Source organism: Etheostoma spectabile, chromosome 22 (genome assembly GCF_008692095.1).
Source record: "Etheostoma spectabile isolate EspeVRDwgs_2016 chromosome 22, UIUC_Espe_1.0, whole genome shotgun sequence".
NCBI classification, from domain to species: Eukaryota; Metazoa; Chordata; class Actinopteri; order Perciformes; family Percidae; genus Etheostoma; species Etheostoma spectabile.
In genome coordinates this window covers 10,322,237-10,343,184 of record NC_045754.1, presented here as the reverse complement: position 1 = coordinate 10,343,184, position 20,948 = coordinate 10,322,237, and the positions used below count along the sequence as shown (strand labels likewise).

The following is a 20,948-nucleotide window of genomic DNA, read 5'->3' as shown; positions in this document are numbered from 1 at the left end:
TATTGCAGAAGTGTGAAGTATGGGTCCCCTGTATACGGAAAATGACGGATGCTAATTTACATATGTTGAGGAATTTGCATAATTAGCATAATTAGCATTATTAGCTTAATCGTCCAGTTTGACCATATATTTTGCACTGTATGGCCAATTTCTACAATATGTAAGTGGTTTTAGAGGTTTTAGAGGATGCTGATTTCTTTTCTGGCATTTTCAGGTTTCAAAGAGGTAATTTTAGTACTTATTGTGATTTATTTAGGTAAGTTCCAATTACTTTCAGGTGTAATTATAGGTTATTTTTATGGTAAACACAATCTTACATTTCAGAATCATGAGTGTTTTTGTGAATGTTGATGCATTGTTTTTAGGGTTTAGTTAAGCTGAATCCCCTTCTGACACTTTTGAATATCCAATGCTTTTGGATAAATGATGAATCTTTGTTCATTAGCAAAATTAGCAGAATTAGCGGAATCGGCCAGATCAACAATAGATTTTGCACTGTGCCATCAGTTTCTACAATACTGGAATGATTTAAGAGGTTTAAGAGGATGCTGAATTCAATTCTGACACTTTCAGACTTCAAAATGGCAATTCTATAACAAATTTGGATTAATTTAGACACATTTTTTATTAACTCTGGACAAACGTTTAGGTATTTTCATGGAAAACATAACCTTACTTTCAACTCTTGCTCTGATTGAAATGTTGATAACCTAAATTTGTTGACATTTTTTGAGGTTAGGTCATGTTTTCCTGCAAATAAGATGTGGCAGCTAGCGTTGTAGTTGTAATAGTAGTAAGCAAGGGAGCATAGTCTAGTTTTAAAGTAGTTGACATTTATTATTATGGAAAACTTAATCATTAAAGAAAGTAGTTTCACCAAAAAGCATGTCTTCCTTAAACAGACGCCGGCGTTATTAACTCATAGCCATATCGAACAATTCAATTCAATTTCAATTCATTATTTATAGTATCAATTCATAACAAGAGTATCTCAAGAGACTATACAGATAGACCACACTCCCGAATTACAAGGACCCAACAGTTTTAGTAGTCTCCTCCAGAGCAAGCAACAGTGCGAGCTAATCACAAAACACCAAAACTTTAAGGAACGATACTTTTTGGTAACATAACTTAAGTTGTGTGTGCTCGCATAGAGCTTGTCGGTACACGATCGTCCTGCGCATGTGCAAGATGTTCAAGCATGCGCAGATGATATCATGATGAACGCGGATTTATGACCTTACGATACTGCCAAATCTGTTCCCGTAGATAGTTAAAGAAAGTCCGTTCACCGCCACTGGAAAGCTAACTTCGTTTAGCTGACAGCTAATTCAGCTAACCACCAGCTGAGACAGCATGTAAAAGACCCTCAAAACTAAAATAACTGTTGAAATATATAACAGCTGTTACGTCAGTTTTACTTTACTTGTGCTCATATACAATACAATCACTCAATACTTGTCTTTATTATACTGTAAATCTTAATTTAGCTGTTGCTGCTTTTCGTACTGTTTGTTTGAATAACGTTATTAGGCTGAATCAAACTGTCAGCTAGTGATTAGTCAAAATAGCTGTTAGCTAAATGAGCATCAGCTTACCAGTGGAGGCTAACTGTTCTCTTAGCTAATTCATGGTTCCAGTCTGCCATACCCAGCCACCAGATGTTGTCATTGCGTCCCAGCTCATTTATCGTGGTTTGGCCATCGTCTGGGACAGTGGCAGATCTTGCAGCCAGCATGGGATGTTGGCTTAATTGTTACGGCCCCCAAACATTTGTCATCTTTGACAGATAGTTGCAGGTGTCTGCAAAGGACCATGAGAGACATAGAAGAAAAGGACAGAGCTCCACAGAGTAGCCTACATGCTCTCATTGACTACACCTCTACCTAGTCGAGACAAAGTCTTGAAAAACAAGCACAACAAACAAAGGCTGAGAAAACTCCTGTGTTCTTTCAATGTAGGAAGTAATATCATGATGGTCAGTAAAGCTGACAGCATTGCCACTCATGATGAGGCGGATATATCACTTATAACTGTCTTTGTGCTTTATGGTTTATTGGTGTTAGAAGGCTGGTATAATAACTAACCTACAGATAAAATGGCACAATTCTCAGCACTGAATGCAATTGCAGAGAATCTGGGTGACCAATGTGGTTCCATTCTGGCCATGCATGCTCTCGGGATGTGATTCCACCTCATATCCTGTTGGGAAGGGGAAGGTGTCTGCACTCAATGCCATAAGAGTTGTTCTGGTAAGCTTCTCCACTGCATTGGACAGGCAGAGCCCCAAAGTACAGATCACAAAAGCAACAAGGGCTTCTTTCTGGCTCTGTACAATCAGAGGAACTTTGTAACTTGAATGCAACCAGGTATGGAATTTACCAAAAAGCGCCTAAGGTCCCCAGCACTGAAGTCACTAGCTTGCCTTCATGGAAGACGTGTCTCCCTACGGGCACTGCTATGGAAAGCAGCAGACCATCTTTACTATCCTCTTCTTTTCTGTCATCATCTTCTCCAGACCCTTCATCCCTCTCTTTGTGCTCTTGGTGTTGTATAAGTATGATGCAGCATATACCATCATTGCCTTTGCAGAAACACTAACTGGTAGGCTACTACAGGCCAGACCTACAGCTGTACAGCTGCGCTTTGCTGATGTGCAAGGTTTCAACCCGGCTTTGCAACCACAGCTGACAACAAGTAACAAAGCAGGAGGAACAACTGGACTTGAATCCTGGGTGGGCATAATCAGTTCCTCTCCTTCCTTTAGGCCCGTAGTCTTGTCCCATCCAAAATAAGGTGATATCCACAGCTGGTGGATCAGGCTGATGAGGCTGCCTTTTGTTAATTCATTGTGAGTCATAGCAGTTTGCCTGAAGGTGGTAGCCAATGTGTGCTTTGTGTAGTGCGGAGGTAAGGCCCTCTTGGTTAGCCTTGCGTCTGGTGGGCTGACTCGGTTGGCCCAGACTCAGTTTTAAGTCTTGCATTTGGTGGAGTTTTAACTGGGCCCTTGTTGGATCTTGCAACTGGCGGACCAACATGGGCAGCCATTTGGACGTTGCCCCTAGCAACTTACAGGGTCTGTCTTGTATGGCATATATAAAGTGTATATTTGCACATACAGTGGTGTGAAAAAGTGTTTGCCCCCTTCCTCATTTCCTGTTCCTTTGCATGTTTGTCACACTTAAGTGTTTCGGAACATCAAACCAATTTAAACAATAGTCAAGGACAACACAAGCAAACACAAAATGCAATTTGTAAATGAAGGTGTTTATTATAAAGGTGAAAAAAAATCCAAACCATCATGGCCCTGTGTGAAAAAGTAATTGCCCCCTAACTAATAACTGGTGGGCCACCTTAGCCGCAACAACTGCAACCAGAGTTTGCGATAAAGTGCAATGAGGCTTTTACAGCGTCCTGGAGGAATTTTGGCCCACTCATTTTGCAGAATTGTCCTAATTCAGTTACCTTAGGGGTTTCAGCACATGAACGGCCTTTTAAGGTCATACCACAACATCTCAATGATCAGGGAGGACTTTGGCTAGGCCACTCAAAGTCTTCATTTTGTTTTTCTTCAGCCATTCGGTAGTGGACTTGCTGGTGTGTTTAGGATCATTGCCTGCTGCAGAACCCAAGTTTGTTTCAGCTTGAGTACACGAACAGATGGTGGACAATTCTCTTCAGGATCTCTTGGTAGACGCAGAATTCATGTTCCTTTTATCAGGCAAGTCTTCCAGGTCCTGAAGCAGCAAAACAGCCCAGACCATCACACTACCACACCAATTTTACTGTTGGTATAATGTTCTTTTTATGAAATGCAGTGTTTCCTCCTACGCCAGATATACTTGGACACAACCTTCCAAAGAGTTCCACTTTTGTCTCATCGGTCCAAGAAGTGTGTCCCAAAGGTCTTGGGGATCATCAGAGTGTTGTGGAGAAATTGAGACGAGCTTTGATGTTCTTTTGCTCAGCAGTGGTTTTCCTGGAACTCTGCCATGCAGGCCATTTTTGCCCAGTCTTTTCCTGATGGTGGAGGATGAAAGCTGACCTTAAATGAGGCAAGGAGGCCTGCAGTTCTTTGGACGTTGTTGTGGGGTCTTTTGTGACCTCTTGGATGAGTGTCGCTGCGCTCTTGGGGTAATTGGGCGCCCGGCCCTCCTGGGAAGGTCACCACGTTCCATGTCTTCGCCTTTGTGGATAATGGCTCTCAGTGGTGCTGGATTCCCAAAGCTTTGGAAATGGCTTTATAAACCCTTCCAGACTGATAGATCTCAATTACTTCTTTCTCAATTGTTCCTGAATTTCTTTGGGTTCGGCATGATGTGTAGCTTTTAAGGATCTTCTGGTGGGCCTTACTGTGTCAAGCAGCTCCTATTAAGTGATGCCTGATTGTGAACAGGTGTGGCAATAATCAGGCCTGGGTGGGGTAGAGAAATTGAACTCAGGTGTGGACAACCACAGTTAACGTATGTTTAACAAGGGGGCAATCACTTTTTCACACAGGGCCATGATGGTTTGGATTTTTTTTCACCTTTAATAATAAACCTTCATTACAAATTGCATTTTGTGTTACTTGTGTTGTCCTTGACTATTGTTTAAATTGGTTTGATGTTCCGAAACACTTAAGTGTGACAAACATGCAAAGGAACAGGAAATGAGGAAGGGGGCAAACACTTTTTCACACCACTGTAGTTCTTAAAGTCTTAAATAGCTACCCTATTAGTATGTATCGTACAGTTGCAAGATCAGAAGAAGTTATTTCAAATACTTGCATTGCTTTTTCCTCCAGAAATGCATAACATTCAGCCAAACAAAGATTCATCATTTATCCAAAAGCATTGGATATTCAAAAGTGTCAGGAGGGGATTCAGCTTAACTAAACCCTAAAAACAATGCATCAACATTCACAAAAACACTCATGATTCTGAAATGTAAGATTGTGTTTACCATAAAAATAACCTATAATTACAAAATGCCAGAAAAGAAATAAGCATCCTCTAAAACCCCTAAAACCACTCACATATTGTACAAATTGGCCATACAGTGCAAAATATGTAGTCAAACTGGACTATTAAGCTAATAATGCTAATTATGCTAATTATGCAAATTGCTCAACATATGCAAATTAGCATCCGTCATTTTCCGTATACAGGGGACCCATACTTCACACTTCTGCAATAAAACTTTGGTGTACTCAACATTTCCGGGTTCACCTAGTTGGCTACTAGACTATTTCGCTGACGAGCATTTCATTGATCACATCTGATGTCTGATTCTGATTTCCTTCTCTGCTGAAAATTTTCTGAGATGTTATAATCACCCAATGCTAAATTTATTATCTGCATTAGACTATCCAAATGTAGCACAACCTACAATGTTAGATAAACTGAAAACTAGTTACAGTACATTAAACAGGGGCTATTATGAAAATGTCTAGTTTTGGGATTGTTCTTGCAGAAGGAGATGTTATTTAAACCTGCATCGACTAATTTTTTGAGGGCAGTGGAACAACACATGATACAAAATTGTACTATCTGAGAGTGAAGACTGAATCAAAACAGTAAAGTTGATGAAAATGACAATGAGCTGAAAGATGCTATGAAGCATCATAGAGCGGAGGGATACTGCATGGTTAGCTGATAATCCTCACTATAAGCCACCTCGTTCACATAGTCATTTGATCTATTGTTTATATAACAAATATTGAAATGTGCAGCTTTAAGGTTTGTTAAAACCCCTCAACAGTTTACGTGATTAAAATTGCATCATTTGCAAAAGTCATTCTGAGCTGCCGATCTCCCCAAGTAATGCTAAAACAGTTGAAAAAGCATTTGGACGTCCAATCACGCTGGTTGTTTTTGAATAATGCTACAAACAGATTGTTTCATTAGAGATGGGTGTGGAGAGTTTTTTGTGGATTCAAGCCAAATTTGCCAGGAACATGGCATTAATGTACTTCGCAGACTACAGTCGTCATATCAATTAGTCACAAAAATAGAATAATACCTCCCCCATTAGATTTTTAGCATCTTTCCGCCCTCGCCTTGCTTCCTCCCAACAGTCATTTTGTTCCCCTGCTGCACTGAGAAATGGTCCGGAGTATTAATCAGCATCACCCAAAGACGAAGCAGACACATTACTGCTTTAATCACTGCTGAGATAGTATAGATTAATTCTTCTGCTCAACTCGCAGCCTTCAGAATCCTCATTACCATGTTATTGTCCTCATTATAAATCTTGGCTCTGCAACACAGAGGTGACCTTCACACTGACCCCTTTACCAACGCCATTTCATTTGGACCAAATGCAAGTTGTGAAAAGGCATAATGGAGTTGTTAAACCCTGTAATGCCCGAGGATGTTTTTACACTCACTGTGTCACAAGGCGATGAAGCTCAGGTATACGGCGCGGTGAGAAAGTACAATGCACTGTATGTGCAAGTTGGTAAACTATTTTACCAACATAGTATTCCTACACCTGACAAGTCTACAAGGAGTAAAAAGCCTTCCTCCTTGACCCAGAATATCTTCTAGGTTCACCTTGAACCGAAGTAGGAAAGAGAATAACGACATGGATTGCCTTGACAAGTCTATGTGACACACAACTGACTTCCTTCCTCTCAAAAGATACAGAAGCACAGCCAGCTGCTTTGCTCCCACTCCCTCATCTCAAGAACCACTCAAAGCCAACACACTCCTTCGAGCATCTATAGCACTTCGTCTGTTATCACACCAGCCGTGGCAGCATCCCAAACTGGGAATATACTGCCTGCTTTGTGTCAGAAATTCAATTCTTACACTTTAAAGGGCTGCAAATTTAAAATTAACCAAACATTCTAATATTTCCCATGCATTTTGAAATACAGCAACACTTATAATATAATATCTTATCAGTCTATAATGCTAAAAGATAAGGCTGTAGCAGCTGTTTGTTGGTTCAATGCAGCTGACAAGAGGTCCTTTACAACACTTTGTGCTGTTTATTAGTTAGAATCAATAGGCATATATTACATTCGACAATACATGGCAGAAAATGTCAATGCTAGACCAATTACTGCACACTCATATTGAATGCTGCAGCTTTTGAGATTATTAATTTAAAAAAACAGGCTTTGCAAACAACACAAAAAATGCTTTTTTAACCACCCTGGACAGCCATGTGCACAAAGAAGGGGCTGTATTGCACAATAAAGTATCATCCAATATATAGTTTGCCTTTTGATGGATGAGTCAAAGCCTTTAGTGAATTCTAAAAAAGCGTCTCATCCAAAGTGTGAATAAAGAAGACTCTGAACTGAGGGTAAAGCTAGTTGAGTCTTTACCAGTTCAATCAAGATGACTCAGACATTCGAAGAGCAATGCACTGCGACCTTTACTGAGACTATGAGAGACACCGCAGCAGGGTTTTATTCCAATTAGTTTTTATATCTAGAATCAGTTTTTACTTTAATTATGATTTGGTTTTTATGAGGGTATTCAAGAAGAGTTTTAGAAATCAGTTTTCATTATTAAGAAATGTCTCTACTATTGAATACAATATGTGAGCAATGTGTTGCTTGTGTTGGTAACTTATTGTTATATGGTTTAAATGGACATGTTAAGTTGATTGAAGGGGTTTGGCCCCTCAAGAGCTCAAAGGATGGGTCTGTTTTCGTCCACAATGAAATATTTAAACTACTGGATGGAGTGTCATGAAATCGTGTATAGACATTCACATTCCCAAGAGGAAGAATCTTACTGACTTTGGTTATCGCCTGACTCTTCCTTTAGCGTCACCATGAGGTTTTTAGTTGTCAACAACTTTTTTTAATTTTTTATGGACTGGCAAGAAATTCGGTACACACATCCTTGTTTCCCTCAGAATGAATTGTAATTACGTTAATGATCCCTTGAGATTTTCTTTAGCGCCATGATCAAGTACATTTGTCCAAAATCTCTGGTTCATGACCAAATACATAATGCCATTCCCATCAACCTCAGCAAAATTAACAAAGTTAGCACAATCTACCAGCCAAATGCTGGTTAAATATGCAAGTATACTAGTGGCTTGTAAGTTTTTCTTCACTCACCAGCCCAAAAAACATTGGTAATGTGAGCATGCTAAAGTTAGCATTTAGCTCAAAGCACTGTGTGCCTGAGTAGAGCCCAACATATCTGCCCGCATTGCTGTAACCTCATTGCTCATGTCTGGCACAGACTGGCAACACTGATTCCTGGTTTGCCTTTACATACAGTATGTGAATTGGATTTGAGCTACAGTCTCTACAAAAACTGTTTTAAAATGCTCAGTTAATGTTGTCTTACGTGCACTATAGTAAGCTTACTCCCAGGATAAACCATGTTGATACAACTCATGCCCTGGGAGAGATAGGTGTCCTTGCAACTCAGGAAATAATAAGCCAACACAAACAACCCAACATAAAGGATAAACACAAAAACACTTCCAGTAAAACAAAATCCAACCTCACTTGGATATACACCTAATTATAATCCATCCTGCTGTAAAATGCCAATCCCCATGTCAGAGCACATTTCAATCCTCTCAGATGATTTATAACCACAATAAGATATTTGATAGACTCAGTCCTGATATCTGTGGGATGACGGAGGCCCGTGGCAAAATGGATAAGAGCTCAGCAGCCTATGAATCAAATCTAACTTGTCTGGGTATATTAGGCAATGGCTGCTGTAATGAAGACACCCAGCAGCTCAGCCTTAAAGGACAATGTCTCCATGTACATATTGGAGAAAACAACCCTGTCACATATTTCTATATATCAATACATAGCCTATTGTAACGCTCCTTAATTTAAGCCACAGAATACTAAAATAGTTCTGCAAATGCTACACACGGCTTCAGTAATCAACACAATGAATATGGATAAATCTTTTCATTTTCATGCAGTCTTACTTTTGAGAAGAGTTATCTGCTCTCCATGTTCCGGCAAGATTTGTGAATGCACATTAGAATAGGGCTAACACTCTGGTGGGAGTTGGATTGATATTTTCATTTCATGAATTCCCAAAAGCTATTTATAACGTATGGTTATAAGATTGATATTTCTCTATTTAGTATATGATTCCGTGTCTCGTTCACCAAAATTGCTGAAAGTATTTATCTTGCTAACACAACATGACCTTGCAGTCTGCCTGTCTAGCTAACAAAAAACATGATTTGCAGTGGTTGCCATTGGGATTCAGGACACTGCCAAACCTCTGCAAACAGAAAAGAGATGCTGAACAGAATGAAAAACAGGCCTCATAGCAACAATGATTGCAAGGCGCTGGAGTGTTAATGCGCAACATTATCAATTTCTGCAAATCTTCCATTAGCAGGGTGCTCTTCGGTAGTCAATGAATTCATTATTCAAATTATATTCTTCCTAAGTGAGTGTAAACAGGGAATCAACCTTCCTGTACTCTTAAAATGAGGTTTAGTGGAAAATCTGCCAATCCTCAGTTTAATTACATCCTTTTTTTCCTCTTTTCATCAGTAGAAAAATATTACACAGCCTTCCAGGGTGTGTTTTATGACATAATTAACTGCTGTTAAGTTTGTCAAACGTCGCCCACTGGTAGCAATACCACCCTTTGGCTAATTCTCAAGTATGCTTTTGAATTATGCTTCGCTTTAAAACACTGGACTCAAGGCTGTTTGTTGAGTCACACCAGCATGAAAGCACAGGAAAAGTACGCCATGTTAACCTGTCCATGACCTCGACTGTTGTTGGAAGACCAGAGCGTCCTCCTGGAAGAGATCAAGGTGACCAAACATGCCATATTTTTTTACTGCTGTTTATGTCATCCTGTAAGGGGTATGGTGAATCTAAAGCGCGTGAATCAGATGTGACCTTAGTACTGAACTGAGCTACGAAGACAGAGAAGTATTGAACATGAGAAGAATGGTTTTAAATTTTCAGGCTAGTGGCACCAGATAGAAAGATTGTAATTCCTTCATTTTCTGCCTCTTTATGCTGATTTAGTACATCTAGTAGATCAAGTGCCATAGAACCTACATAAGACTTAAAAACGTAGATACTATATTCTGCCTTTGGAAAATGAGGGGAAAACACAGTACCTAGAAACTAAATAAATTTGTTTATATTTCTTGTGCATTTTAACTACTTTTGTTAAAGACAATACATGCATTTGGCTTATTTTGGATAGTTATTAAATTTATTTCTGTTTTTCTACTGTCCAGAAAACCGTTTAACAACTGTCAAACAAAAGACGATTTAGAGAATCTTAGGTAAACTTTAGCTAAGGTTAACTGTGGCTATCAACCTTGTTAGCTTACCCGTGATACGTCTCCCCATGATCTTCCCTGCTTTAGCGTTAGCTGTCCAGTTGTTTGTCTCTCTGTGATGATGTTTTTAGAAGCCGTTTTGACTGAAGCTGTATTTCTATGCCATAATTTATCGTAATATGGTAAAACTGATGCCAAAATGTCAGATTCAGGTCTTAACTCATTTTGACCAAATATGTAGTTGCTGCATTTTGGCTTTGGGGAAACATATTCTATACGCATACCTCATGTATATTATCTTTCTTTGTGTTGTCTGTATGCATATTACCACTGATTTACACTGACACTGATTATTAAAGTCAAATTCTGTGAACTCTTAATGGTGTGGCCAAATGTGGGAAGTGCATTAAGTACTCTTCCAAAATGCTCAAGAGATGACACAACTTTTCAGGCTCTATGAATTTTAAAAGGTGCGATGTTTTTAAGTGTCATGCAGAGGGACAAATTCACACCACTGATTACATTTTACAGCACTTAATTTCATAATCAGAGCATGCAGCTGCAGACTTATTTTCCCCCCGTCTGGCTTTCATGTGCTGTCAGACAGACAAGACATTAACACCTACAAGCTCCTGCTGTCTCTCTACCACACAAGCACACCTATGTATATGCAATTTTATTATATGTACGCACCTTGATCCAGCGTAATCCGCAGTGGGACTCATTAAAAACAATAACCACCTCAAACTCCCAGCCACACTCTGACAAAGAGGACCTCTTCCACACACAGAGAAAAACATGCTGAGAATTCAATGAGAGAAATGCACTCAGGGAATAACCACTGACTCATTCTCAAGTATTGTAACCACAAATTAGCCAACTTGCAGGGAGGAAAAAAAAACATGTTTCCAATAACAAGTTCTGTCCTCTCTATATCATGTTTGCTAACCTAATGTCCAACATGACTATAAGTGTATATATTTTAAAAATTAAACCGCAATAAAAGCATGAATATTACACTTTTGAAAGAGGACAGACACCCTCTGCTTCTAAATATAAAGAATATGATGCAGCTGGTGCCTGTATGAATCATCACACAGCAGGAGCTACAGCCTAAGACCTATCTTTGCTTCTTGCTCATTACAAAGTTTATACTGTCATGTAGTGACTGCTGATCTAAGACCAGTAAGTGTGTTTAGAGGTGTAAATTAGAGGTGGTAAGGAGACACATCTGAAACACTAAAATCAAATCCTCTAATCTCTTTCTGTTTTAACCAAAGGACACAATTATCCGGATGGCTTCTAATATGTCATACTTTGGACATGTGCCATACTTTTTCAAATTAAAGTGGTGTCTGAGGCAAGAACAAATCAAGGGTAATGAAAACACAACCGGGCAAAGTCTCAAAATAACAGGGCTGTGAAAGATGCCCCTGTCCTGAGGAGGAATAGGATATTATTAAATATTTAACTGGATTTAAAATGTTATGCTCCTTAAGGGTATGGGTTGAGTAATTTGTATTTGTATGTAAAACTCATTGTTGGATGCAAAAAGTGTGTTTGTTGTTTGTAAAGTATAGCTGTGTTTACTAGCAGTTTATAACACCGCTCGTCATACACGTAATAAGACAAATTAACAAACCCATGTTATCCATTGGGCCTGAGATTATGTAACTTTTCCAGTTGGATCTTCAGATCTCATGCAAACAGCCGCACCGAAGCACAACCTCTGCAATTAGCAAGAAAAAGGCGATATGTACTTGGAAAAACTATAAAAAAAATAAGCTGTAATTTAAAATAACTTTTGCAATGTTTGTGTAAACGACCCAGCCAAACCGCCAGCCAGGTGGATTTATCACTACGGACAGTCAACGGGGCGCTCCAATGAGGATACACTCGGCGAACAAGAGGTTGATGTTGGAGCAATAACGATAAAACAAAATTAATCACAATTGCTTACCAAATTTTCTGTCAGCGAGTGCAGGTGAGGAGTAGAGGCTGACAGCCAATGCAGCGAAGAGGATGGGACAACACAGTGAATCCATACCGCTCCAGCCTATTACAGCTACTACTAATCCACCGCACACCTCCGCTAAAACTGCATGATTAACGCCGACTCAGGAGTGCGCTGCTCGGACGAGACTCGGACTAAAGAGGCATGTTTGAGGAGAAAGCACAGGAGAAACGCAGAGGCAGAAAAAAAAAAAAAAGAATCGCTAAATGGCAACACAATGCAGGCGTTGTTTCAGCACCACAAACAGCGACCAGCTTCTTGGAGGAGCCCCTCCTAAATTTCTGACGTCAAACACACATGGCGAGGAGGGATGATGCGTGCAGCATGCAAAAGCGCCCTGGATGGATAGATGGATAAATGGATGGATGGATTACTGCCCAGGAGCCATGAAGACTACACATGAAAAGGAGAAAAATATGAAAGTCCACATTGATTTATAGATCGTATTTAATCTATTTATAGATCTTATTAGATCTATACATCTAATAGATCTTATTTGACTGAAAAAAGTACTGTTCCAAATTTAGATTTTATGACAAACACATGACAACATATCATAGTGAAAGTGCCATTATAGGAAAGCTATAGAAATGCATAAAATGTACACAAAGTTTGATTTAATTAATTAGTGCAACAGAAAGTTTTGGTTGATTTACACATCTTATTAAGAGAACATTTTGACAAAATAAAAAAAGAGATCACACACATACAAGCACATAGCTCTATCTATCTGTGATACTATTAGATTTAGATTAGAGATCTGTATGTAAAATCTTCATCTGGAAGTAATTAGTAACAATAGCAACATATGATTGTATTGGAGTAAAAGTACAATATTTGCCTCTGAAAAGTAATCAAGAAAGTTCTTCAGTACAGTACTTTAGTAAGGCAAGGCAAGGCAAGGCAGCTTTATTTGTATAGCACATTTCAGCAACAGGGCAATTCAAAGTGCTTTACACAAAATCAGTTAAACAGATAAAACACAAGTAAAAAGAGTTAAAAATCATAAGCATTAAAAACCGGTAAAACACATGAATAGGCAGTTAAAAAAATAGACACATAAAACACAAGAATAAAAGTTACAGTGCAGCATAAGAAATTTAAAGAAATGAGCATTAATTTAAAGAAAGGCAGCATCAAAAAGAAAGGTCTTCAACCTTGATTTAAAAAGAACTGAGAGTAGCAGCGGATCTACAGGTTTCTGGGAGTTTATTCCAGATATGAGGAGCATAGAAACTGAAAGCTGCTTCACCCTGTTTAGTTCTGACTCTGGGGACAGAAAGTAGACCTGTCCCAGATGACCTGAGAGGTCTGGGGGGGTCATAGTGAGTGTGCTAAGTTACTTTCTACAGTGTACAGATTACACAATCAACTGTCCAAGTGTAGTAAAAGCTGTCTCTTAAAAGGGCACTAGCAATTAATCCAAAATATATGATTCAAAGAGGAATGAACAATCAAAATGTAATTTTTTTGCTCCAGAATGATGAAATGTTACCTTGCAGTTCTTTTTAAAACCTTTGAACTGGTTTCCCTGGGAAGCACAATCACAAGTACTGACTAAAGCAAAACAGTATGCAAATTCTTGAAATGAATGCCTTTCCCTTAGAAAGATAAAGAAAGTGAAGAGGATGATTTTTGATTGTTTGAACAGTTATTACTTGCCAGACCGCTGTAGTGTCAAAAAGGAAAAAACATTAAATTTAAGTTGATTGATAAGTTTGTTTTATTCTTATTAAAAGCATGGTACATCTGGCATACTGACAGATCAACACATTCATAAACACAAATAGCAAAAAAATATATATGTATTTCATTTAAAAATAGTGAAAAGCAGAGCTGTGAAAAGAAAACTTTAAAGAAGAATACCACTCAGTCTATGGATCCATATTTCTGCAGTGGTGATGTTAATAATAACAATATCAATACACAAAGCCTTGAGCAATGTGTGCCATCATGAAGAAATAAATAAAAGAGAGTGGAGCCAATCTGGAAAAACATCAGAGGGGCATTTGTGCTCAGCTTTGGATTTCAATTCAAACCATTTATTTATTTATTTTTTATTATTATTATTATTATTTTTTTTTTTCAAAACCGGTCAGTGAAGTTGAAATGGGTCATGTCATTTTTTTGTCTGTCATACTTACAGCAAAGCTGGTATTATACTGCTCTCCTTAGCTTCATAAAATACAAATGTGTAGCTATTACACATCAAACATATCAATTTATAAATCCAGAATTTCATTCAAAGTCTTCAATGAAGATTCATAAATTACCCTGTGGCAGGAAAGGATTACATGTTAGTCATTACAGCTCATGTACCAAAATCAATGAATATATTTATGCACAGTCCCTCTAAAGAAAACATCAGCTTTATCTTTATTCCTTCCACTTACCCCTGGATGTCTCCGGTGTCAGATGCGACTGCATGTTTGTAAAGCTGCTGCTGAACACATATGGCCGCACTCTTCAAACTGGCTTTAGAGTGCCCTGCTAAAAGTGTGACATAAGAAACACTGTGATGTATCTTTACAGGCAAAAAGAAAAATATCAAAATTGCTTTTTTAATGACCAGGAACACTTAAATTCTAAACTAAATTCTGATCATTTAAACTCACTGTGTCTGATGACCGCTAAGACGTGCAGAACAGAAGCTAGTTCACTCAGACTGCTGATGGCCTCAGAGTCGAAAGAGGAGCAGACTTCTGTCAAAAATGCCCTGTAACAAACATTTAAAGAATAACTACTACTTTTCTTTGTTTTTTTAACCTGGACCCTTCCGATTTTTTTGTGTCTAGGTGACTGATGGTTAAATGATGATTTTGCAAATGCAAGCTGGATAATTGCCCTATTAACTTACACTTTACATACATGACACAAAAGAAAGGGAAAAACAATATGAGCACTTTCAACTAAAATGTAAAAAAAGATTCACCTCTCTAATGGCGCTTAACCACTGCTAGTACCAGTTCTACTCGACCGCGGTGCCCTGTTCTCCTTTTTCATTGCAGATTTAGTTCTGCCTAATGAGTGAGGCAAGCGTGGCTGGTCGTCATAGCAATGCTGCAGGAAACTGCCGTGATCTAACGCAACACACACACAGAACGTCGAAGGTGTGCTTTTGACTCTCGGCATGTGGCTGTTGTCACAGCCAGTAGACAAACTTTGTTTCGAAAGAAGCTGGAGGCAGTAAAAAAAGACACCGCTGGCTAAACTATTTAAAAAGGGCGGGTTTGCTCAGGATACCACCGTCTGTTGCTAGCAATGCTGAAGCTGTGATTAGTGACGATTCTCTCAACAGCTTTTCACGTCACCTTTTGGTATCATCTCAGCTTGCTTGGAACCTCAACGTAGGTAGTACTAAAAAAAAAAAAGTACCTGTTAACAGGTATCGGGGACTTTTTTTCATAATGGAAACCCCAAAAAGGTGAGTGGAGTCAAGGCAAGACAAGCAGGTACCAGGTAATGGAAAAACGCCATGAGAGAACAGAAAACATGACAGATTAAGCTGAGGGCATGTTCAGTTGTCCCTGGTGTGTAAGTAAGAGAAAGTGGATATTTACCTGGAAAGAGAGGGTAATTTGAGGATGACAGACAGTAGGATGCTGGACAGAGGAGGCATGTCCTCCACTGACTCTGGGGTGATCACCTCTTCAGGATGGGTGATCTTTAAAAATAAGAGCACAGCAGCATTCATCATTTCCCTTAATTGAATTGCTCAAGATCATAATCCGTCAAGTCGCTTACTTACGCCCAAGACGTGCGGGATATTGGTAAAAGACAAATGCTTTGGCAGGCACTCATACCTTCTGAAGCAAATGTCTCTTCTCCACAATGATGACAGCAAAAAGAGTAGAGAAGACCCCCCTGAGAGGTGCTTTGTCCCAGGTCACTGCCACTTGGAGGAAGTCTGTCAGGCCTGGAATGGCTGACTGACACAGCTAAGTCAGGACGCATAGATAGGGATATTCTTTAGAGATCATCTTTAGTTATGGAGGAAGATATCAATAGATATCAATATCCCGGTGCTGGGATATTGAAACCAACTAAATACCACTGCAACGTTTGACAGCCGGTCATAAAAGGTTGTTATAGATGCAATTACAAGAATAAACCAATAAATGTTTCTGTTGACAATTAGTGAGAAAACAGCTGGCATGGAGGCAAAAACATTCAGTACAGGGTTAAGTAAAAACTAAACTAAATAAAGTGCAGTTTCAGGGTTTCTACAGGTCAAATTTAAGACTTTAAGATCATTACGAATGAAATTTAAGACCTTTATCATAACATCAAGAACAAAGTCAGAGTCTGGAAACATTGTCTGAAACAATACCCCGAAATAACCTCATTGGCATTATAGGGCTGGTGTCTAGATTGGCTGCAATATAAGTTGCATGTTAGTCTCATTTGTAATCATAATACAGTGAAATATACTGTATGTTGGTGAATGGCGAAAGAAGGAAATACAACACTACAGAATAAAAAATAAAAAAACAGTCTTCAGTGCTGCAGCAACATTTTAATGACCATTTGAGATAGCGTTAAGACCTGTTTACAATTATTTAAGACCTAGAACACAATACTTTGAATTTAAGACATTTTGAGGCCTAAAATTTTGATTTTGAAATTTCAGGCTTTTTTAAGACCCCGCAAAAACCCTGAGTTTATGTAGAACAAATGTAGTAATACACCAGATATAAGAAATAAATAAACACACTGGGAGTTGAAATATCTACATACCCGTTTTCCCTCCTCTGGTTCCTTCCTAAGACGGCGAGCCAAGAGCTCTATAATCTTCTGAAAGATGTTGCCCACCACACCCAGAATGACAGTGGTTGCATCTTCCTCATTTTCCTGAGCGTGGTTGTTATCGTTATCCTCATCCTCAGGTCCATAGCTGTCTGTCACCTCCTTTAGAATCGGGAGCACTGCAGGAATACACAGGTAGCCTGCCTCTGGAAATACAAAGGAAAATACATTAATGTCTGTAAAAATGACAACTCAGGTAACAAAACATGATGCAACAAGACTGTTTTAGGTATATAAAATATAGCTTCTGTTACTATAGAGTGTGGTCTAGACCTAATCTATCTATAAAAGGGTCTTGAGATAACTCTTTTTTATGATTTGATACTATAAATAAAATTTATAATTTCAGTGTATCAGTACTCTTGCGGTATGGTTCACTTAAACAAGGAATTTGAAACACTCACCGGAGAGGAGGGTGAGCGAGCACAAGTGGAGGATTTGACCCTTGAATGTCTCATCGCCCAAACCCACAAGTAATACGTCTCGGCACACCATCAGGAAACTCTGGTAAAATGCATCATCGTCAAAATGGAGAAAAATGGTTCACACTCCAAAAAAAGAAAACTTTTTAAATCAAAAACAAATAGAGATGACAGTCTTAGGAGAGCTAAATTTCAGTATAATGTACATTTCTACCCCTAGCTGGTAGCCTGGAGAAGCTGCCTCGATCCCCTGCCACTACATTAATAAGAAGGGAACTAAATGGGGTTATTTTCAATATCTGGTCGCAGCAGTTATGTGGTGACAGGCTGGAGAATGATGGCACAAATAAAGAAAATAAGCTCATTTCAGAAATAACGAGCAGGAGGAGGCATGTACATGAGTGTGTATAGACGGGAACAGAACAACCTGTGAGGAGTCTAACTTTACTGAGCAGAACTGAAAGTCCTGTCAGCAGGAGGCAAAAAGGCTCCACAAAACCTAATGTTCTGGATAACAACATAACGGTGTGTTCTCATCTACAGCCTTGGTACAGGATATGTATCAAAGTGAAAATGAGTGGGACAAAAATCTAAACTGGCAATTTATGAACAAGGAGATATTATTTAATTTGCAACAAGTCTGCATTTCATCTTGCATGCACTGACTTTACAATTCTCATCAATGCAAAATATATATTTTTAGGAGCCACAGATATGACACTTGCAACCTTTGATCCTTATCATCCAATCAAGACCTCACCTCATAGTAGCTGGTAGGTATCATAAAACATTAAAATTATTTAGGACACTGGCTAAGTGTTGGTCTAAATACATAATGACCAGGCAATAATTTACCTGATCGCAAAATACAACACATTTTCATATGCAGCTGCTAAGGTAATATTCTGTTATGAAAATGTACCCACCTTGTGTGCCTAAGTTGCACATTTGTGCTGCAGTGGAGAAGAGTGTCCCATCTCCCTTAATGGAGACCAACCACATTTTCCATATTTGCACAAATTAAAATCTGGTGCTTACTGCAGCCCTGCATATTTAACAAGCCATTTTAGCTTTACTAATTATAGTCAGGCAAGGCTCAGTAGACACTTAGAGTAGGCCCAACACATATTTGTTTGGGCTCAATTACTCCTTAGTGCACATTTTCCAGTCTGAAGTCCTCTATTGAAACCATGTAAGTTGGCTTTTGGAAGCTATAGGTTTACATAATGAGTAATGGTAGAGCTCACCTCAGTTATCTGTGCAGCCAGTGGTTGTGACTTCTCCGACTCATCATCCTCATCGGTGGTACGTTTAGCCAGGAAGGGCAACACCCTCTCGGCTACCCACGCTGCCACATGTTCCAGAGAGAGCATGTACTCTCGACCCTCAGAAGACTAGGAAATAAAAAACAATGGTCTTATTTTCTTACCTTTAACTTGTTTTTTGTAGTTTACAAAAGGAAAACAATTTATTTCAGGACACAGATAAACAAAGTATACTACTTAGGCTTGTGACCAGAAAGTAACTGGCTTACAAAACTAATTAATCTGTAAAATTGTGGGCAAGACAAATGCTTAGCTCTCTCCCCTCCCTCAACACCTAGTGTAGGGCAACAGCACACTTATTGTTTTTAATTATTGATTATGCTATAAATCATTTGGTCTATGACATGTCACAAAACTTTGAGGGCCCAAAATGATGCCTTCAAATGTCTTGTTTTGTCTGTCCAAAAGTCTGAAAATGAAAAAAGGTATTCAGTTTACTATTATATGTAAAGAGAAGCAGCACGTCCTGACATTTGACAAACTGGAACATCATTTATAAAAATTAAAAAAAATGTTTTTTGTCAGATCTAACCTATTGCCAAGCTTCTAGTGGAGTGCTCATTTACAAAGAAAGTAACTGCACTAAACCTCCTGTAGCTGTATGAATGAATAACAAAGCGTTGCTGGAGCAAGCGAGTATGGCCACTGACTGGATAAATATAAGTGAAAAATGGGATGAGAAGTAAGGTTTGTAAAATAAGAAACTCACATTATGTTGCAGATGTGCACCGAGACGGCCGTGGTATGTGAAGACTTTCAGCGCAGTCTCCATACTGGGACTTTTAGGGTCTTCTGTCGGGGAGCTGAGGTGAGTGTACAGGACCAACTGTTGCGACAAATAACACACTAATTCACATGTCAGTGGAAACTGCTTCTCATAGAAGAAATATTGAAATACATTAATCTACTCTTTGAATAAATGTTAAAGATAAATGTATTCAATGAAAGGTAGCCAACATACCCTCCAGTTTCCTAGAACTGTATGGAGCTGCTTCAGAGGTTTCTGACCAAGAGCCAGGACTTTCTCCCGTGTTGAAGTGTTGCTGAACAGGTACTCAAGGTAAGCCAGTGCCAGCTCTGGTTTGGCCTCCACAGTCTCCTGGATACGCACTTTTCGATTGGTGTTCGCCTTGTCCTGAAGTTGAAAGAAGTTACAAAGATTAACAAGGGATGTGTTTGGATTAAACCTCTTACTTTTCAGAAAGATCTGAGGAACCTAACAATACAATCATTTCAGCCCTTTGACTGACTCCTTGCTTGGGCAGAGCCTCAGTTAGCCAGTCAGTGACGAGTTCGAGGATGTCAGCAGCCTGGCCCCAGCAGCACATGCAGTCTAACAGCTGGCTGTACTGTGTTGGCACAGCTCCTGAGTCCATCCTCCTCAGTCTGGACAGGATGCCACAGCTGGAAACGACAGAGTGGGATGAGAGACAGGTTCGACAGTAAAACAGAAGAGTAGAATGGGAGAGCTTTCTATTGCTTACCTGAATGTTGGAACGGCAGCTGGGGGCATAAATGAGGCCAGTTGTATGAGAGGAACAGTACACCGCTCATCCTGGAAAAACAAATCAAAAACATTTTACAGTAATACTTGTTAATGAAAGAAAAACAGAGTAAAGATACAGTGTGCAGGAGTTTTCATCGCTAGGTTTGTGTATCAAAACAAAATTTTGATACAAAGTTTTTGTTAAAGGTGCTGTAGGTAGGATTGCAAAGATCGAGGATTTTGCCAAAGAATTTGACCAACAACAACTTCTCAGTCCCTCCCCTGTCTGCTAAAGCCCAAACTATCTCCTAAGCCCCTCCCCCCACCAGGGAGAATGAATGTGAGTGCCCAGGCAGTGATTGACATGCAGTTAGACACCCCCCTGGCCCTGATTGGAGGTTCTGAACAGGGCGCGATGGGTTTTTATAAATCACACTATAGGCTGTAGATGGTGCCAGAAGAGCCAGATTTATGTGGTACAGACGGTCAGTTTCAGCAATTATGACAGAAAGTTAGTTTTATAAGTCTTATCTACTGCATATTTAACATTTACTTTTATTTACTATTCCTTCAGAAACATGTCATGGCTGTTGTGGATGGTGTGACACTAGTGGCTGCTGTGTCCTTAAAGGTCCTACAAGACGGTGACACCT

At 39.2% G+C, this 20,948-nt stretch overlaps 2 protein-coding genes across 2 annotated transcripts in view; both read right to left on the bottom strand.

The window, feature by feature from the left end:
- The window catches only part of ptprn2 (protein tyrosine phosphatase receptor type N2), a 125,020-nt gene extending 112,473 nt beyond the window's left edge, over window positions 1–12,547 (bottom strand). Inside the window, exon 1 of the mRNA XM_032504341.1 lies at window positions 12,203–12,547. Coding sequence (XP_032360232.1) covers window positions 12,203–12,287 — 85 coding nt within the window. The 5' untranslated portion in view covers window positions 12,288–12,547. The remainder of the gene's footprint in view (window positions 1–12,202) is intronic.
- A 1,091-nt stretch (window positions 12,548–13,638) lies between these two features.
- ncapg2 (non-SMC condensin II complex, subunit G2) overlaps window positions 13,639–20,948 on the bottom strand; it is a 14,643-nt gene continuing 7,333 nt past the window's right edge. The window contains exons 16-27 of the mRNA XM_032504395.1: window positions 20,294–20,364; window positions 20,060–20,213; window positions 19,771–19,944; window positions 19,519–19,635; window positions 18,732–18,878; window positions 17,467–17,566; window positions 16,994–17,208; window positions 16,060–16,194; window positions 15,817–15,920; window positions 14,872–14,972; window positions 14,650–14,746; window positions 13,639–14,530 (exon numbers count right to left, since the gene is read on the bottom strand). Of these exons, the coding sequence (XP_032360286.1) occupies window positions 14,479–14,530; window positions 14,650–14,746; window positions 14,872–14,972; window positions 15,817–15,920; window positions 16,060–16,194; window positions 16,994–17,208; window positions 17,467–17,566; window positions 18,732–18,878; window positions 19,519–19,635; window positions 19,771–19,944; window positions 20,060–20,213; window positions 20,294–20,364 (1,467 nt within the window). The 3' untranslated portion in view covers window positions 13,639–14,478. The remainder of the gene's footprint in view (window positions 14,531–14,649; window positions 14,747–14,871; window positions 14,973–15,816; window positions 15,921–16,059; window positions 16,195–16,993; window positions 17,209–17,466; window positions 17,567–18,731; window positions 18,879–19,518; window positions 19,636–19,770; window positions 19,945–20,059; window positions 20,214–20,293; window positions 20,365–20,948) is intronic.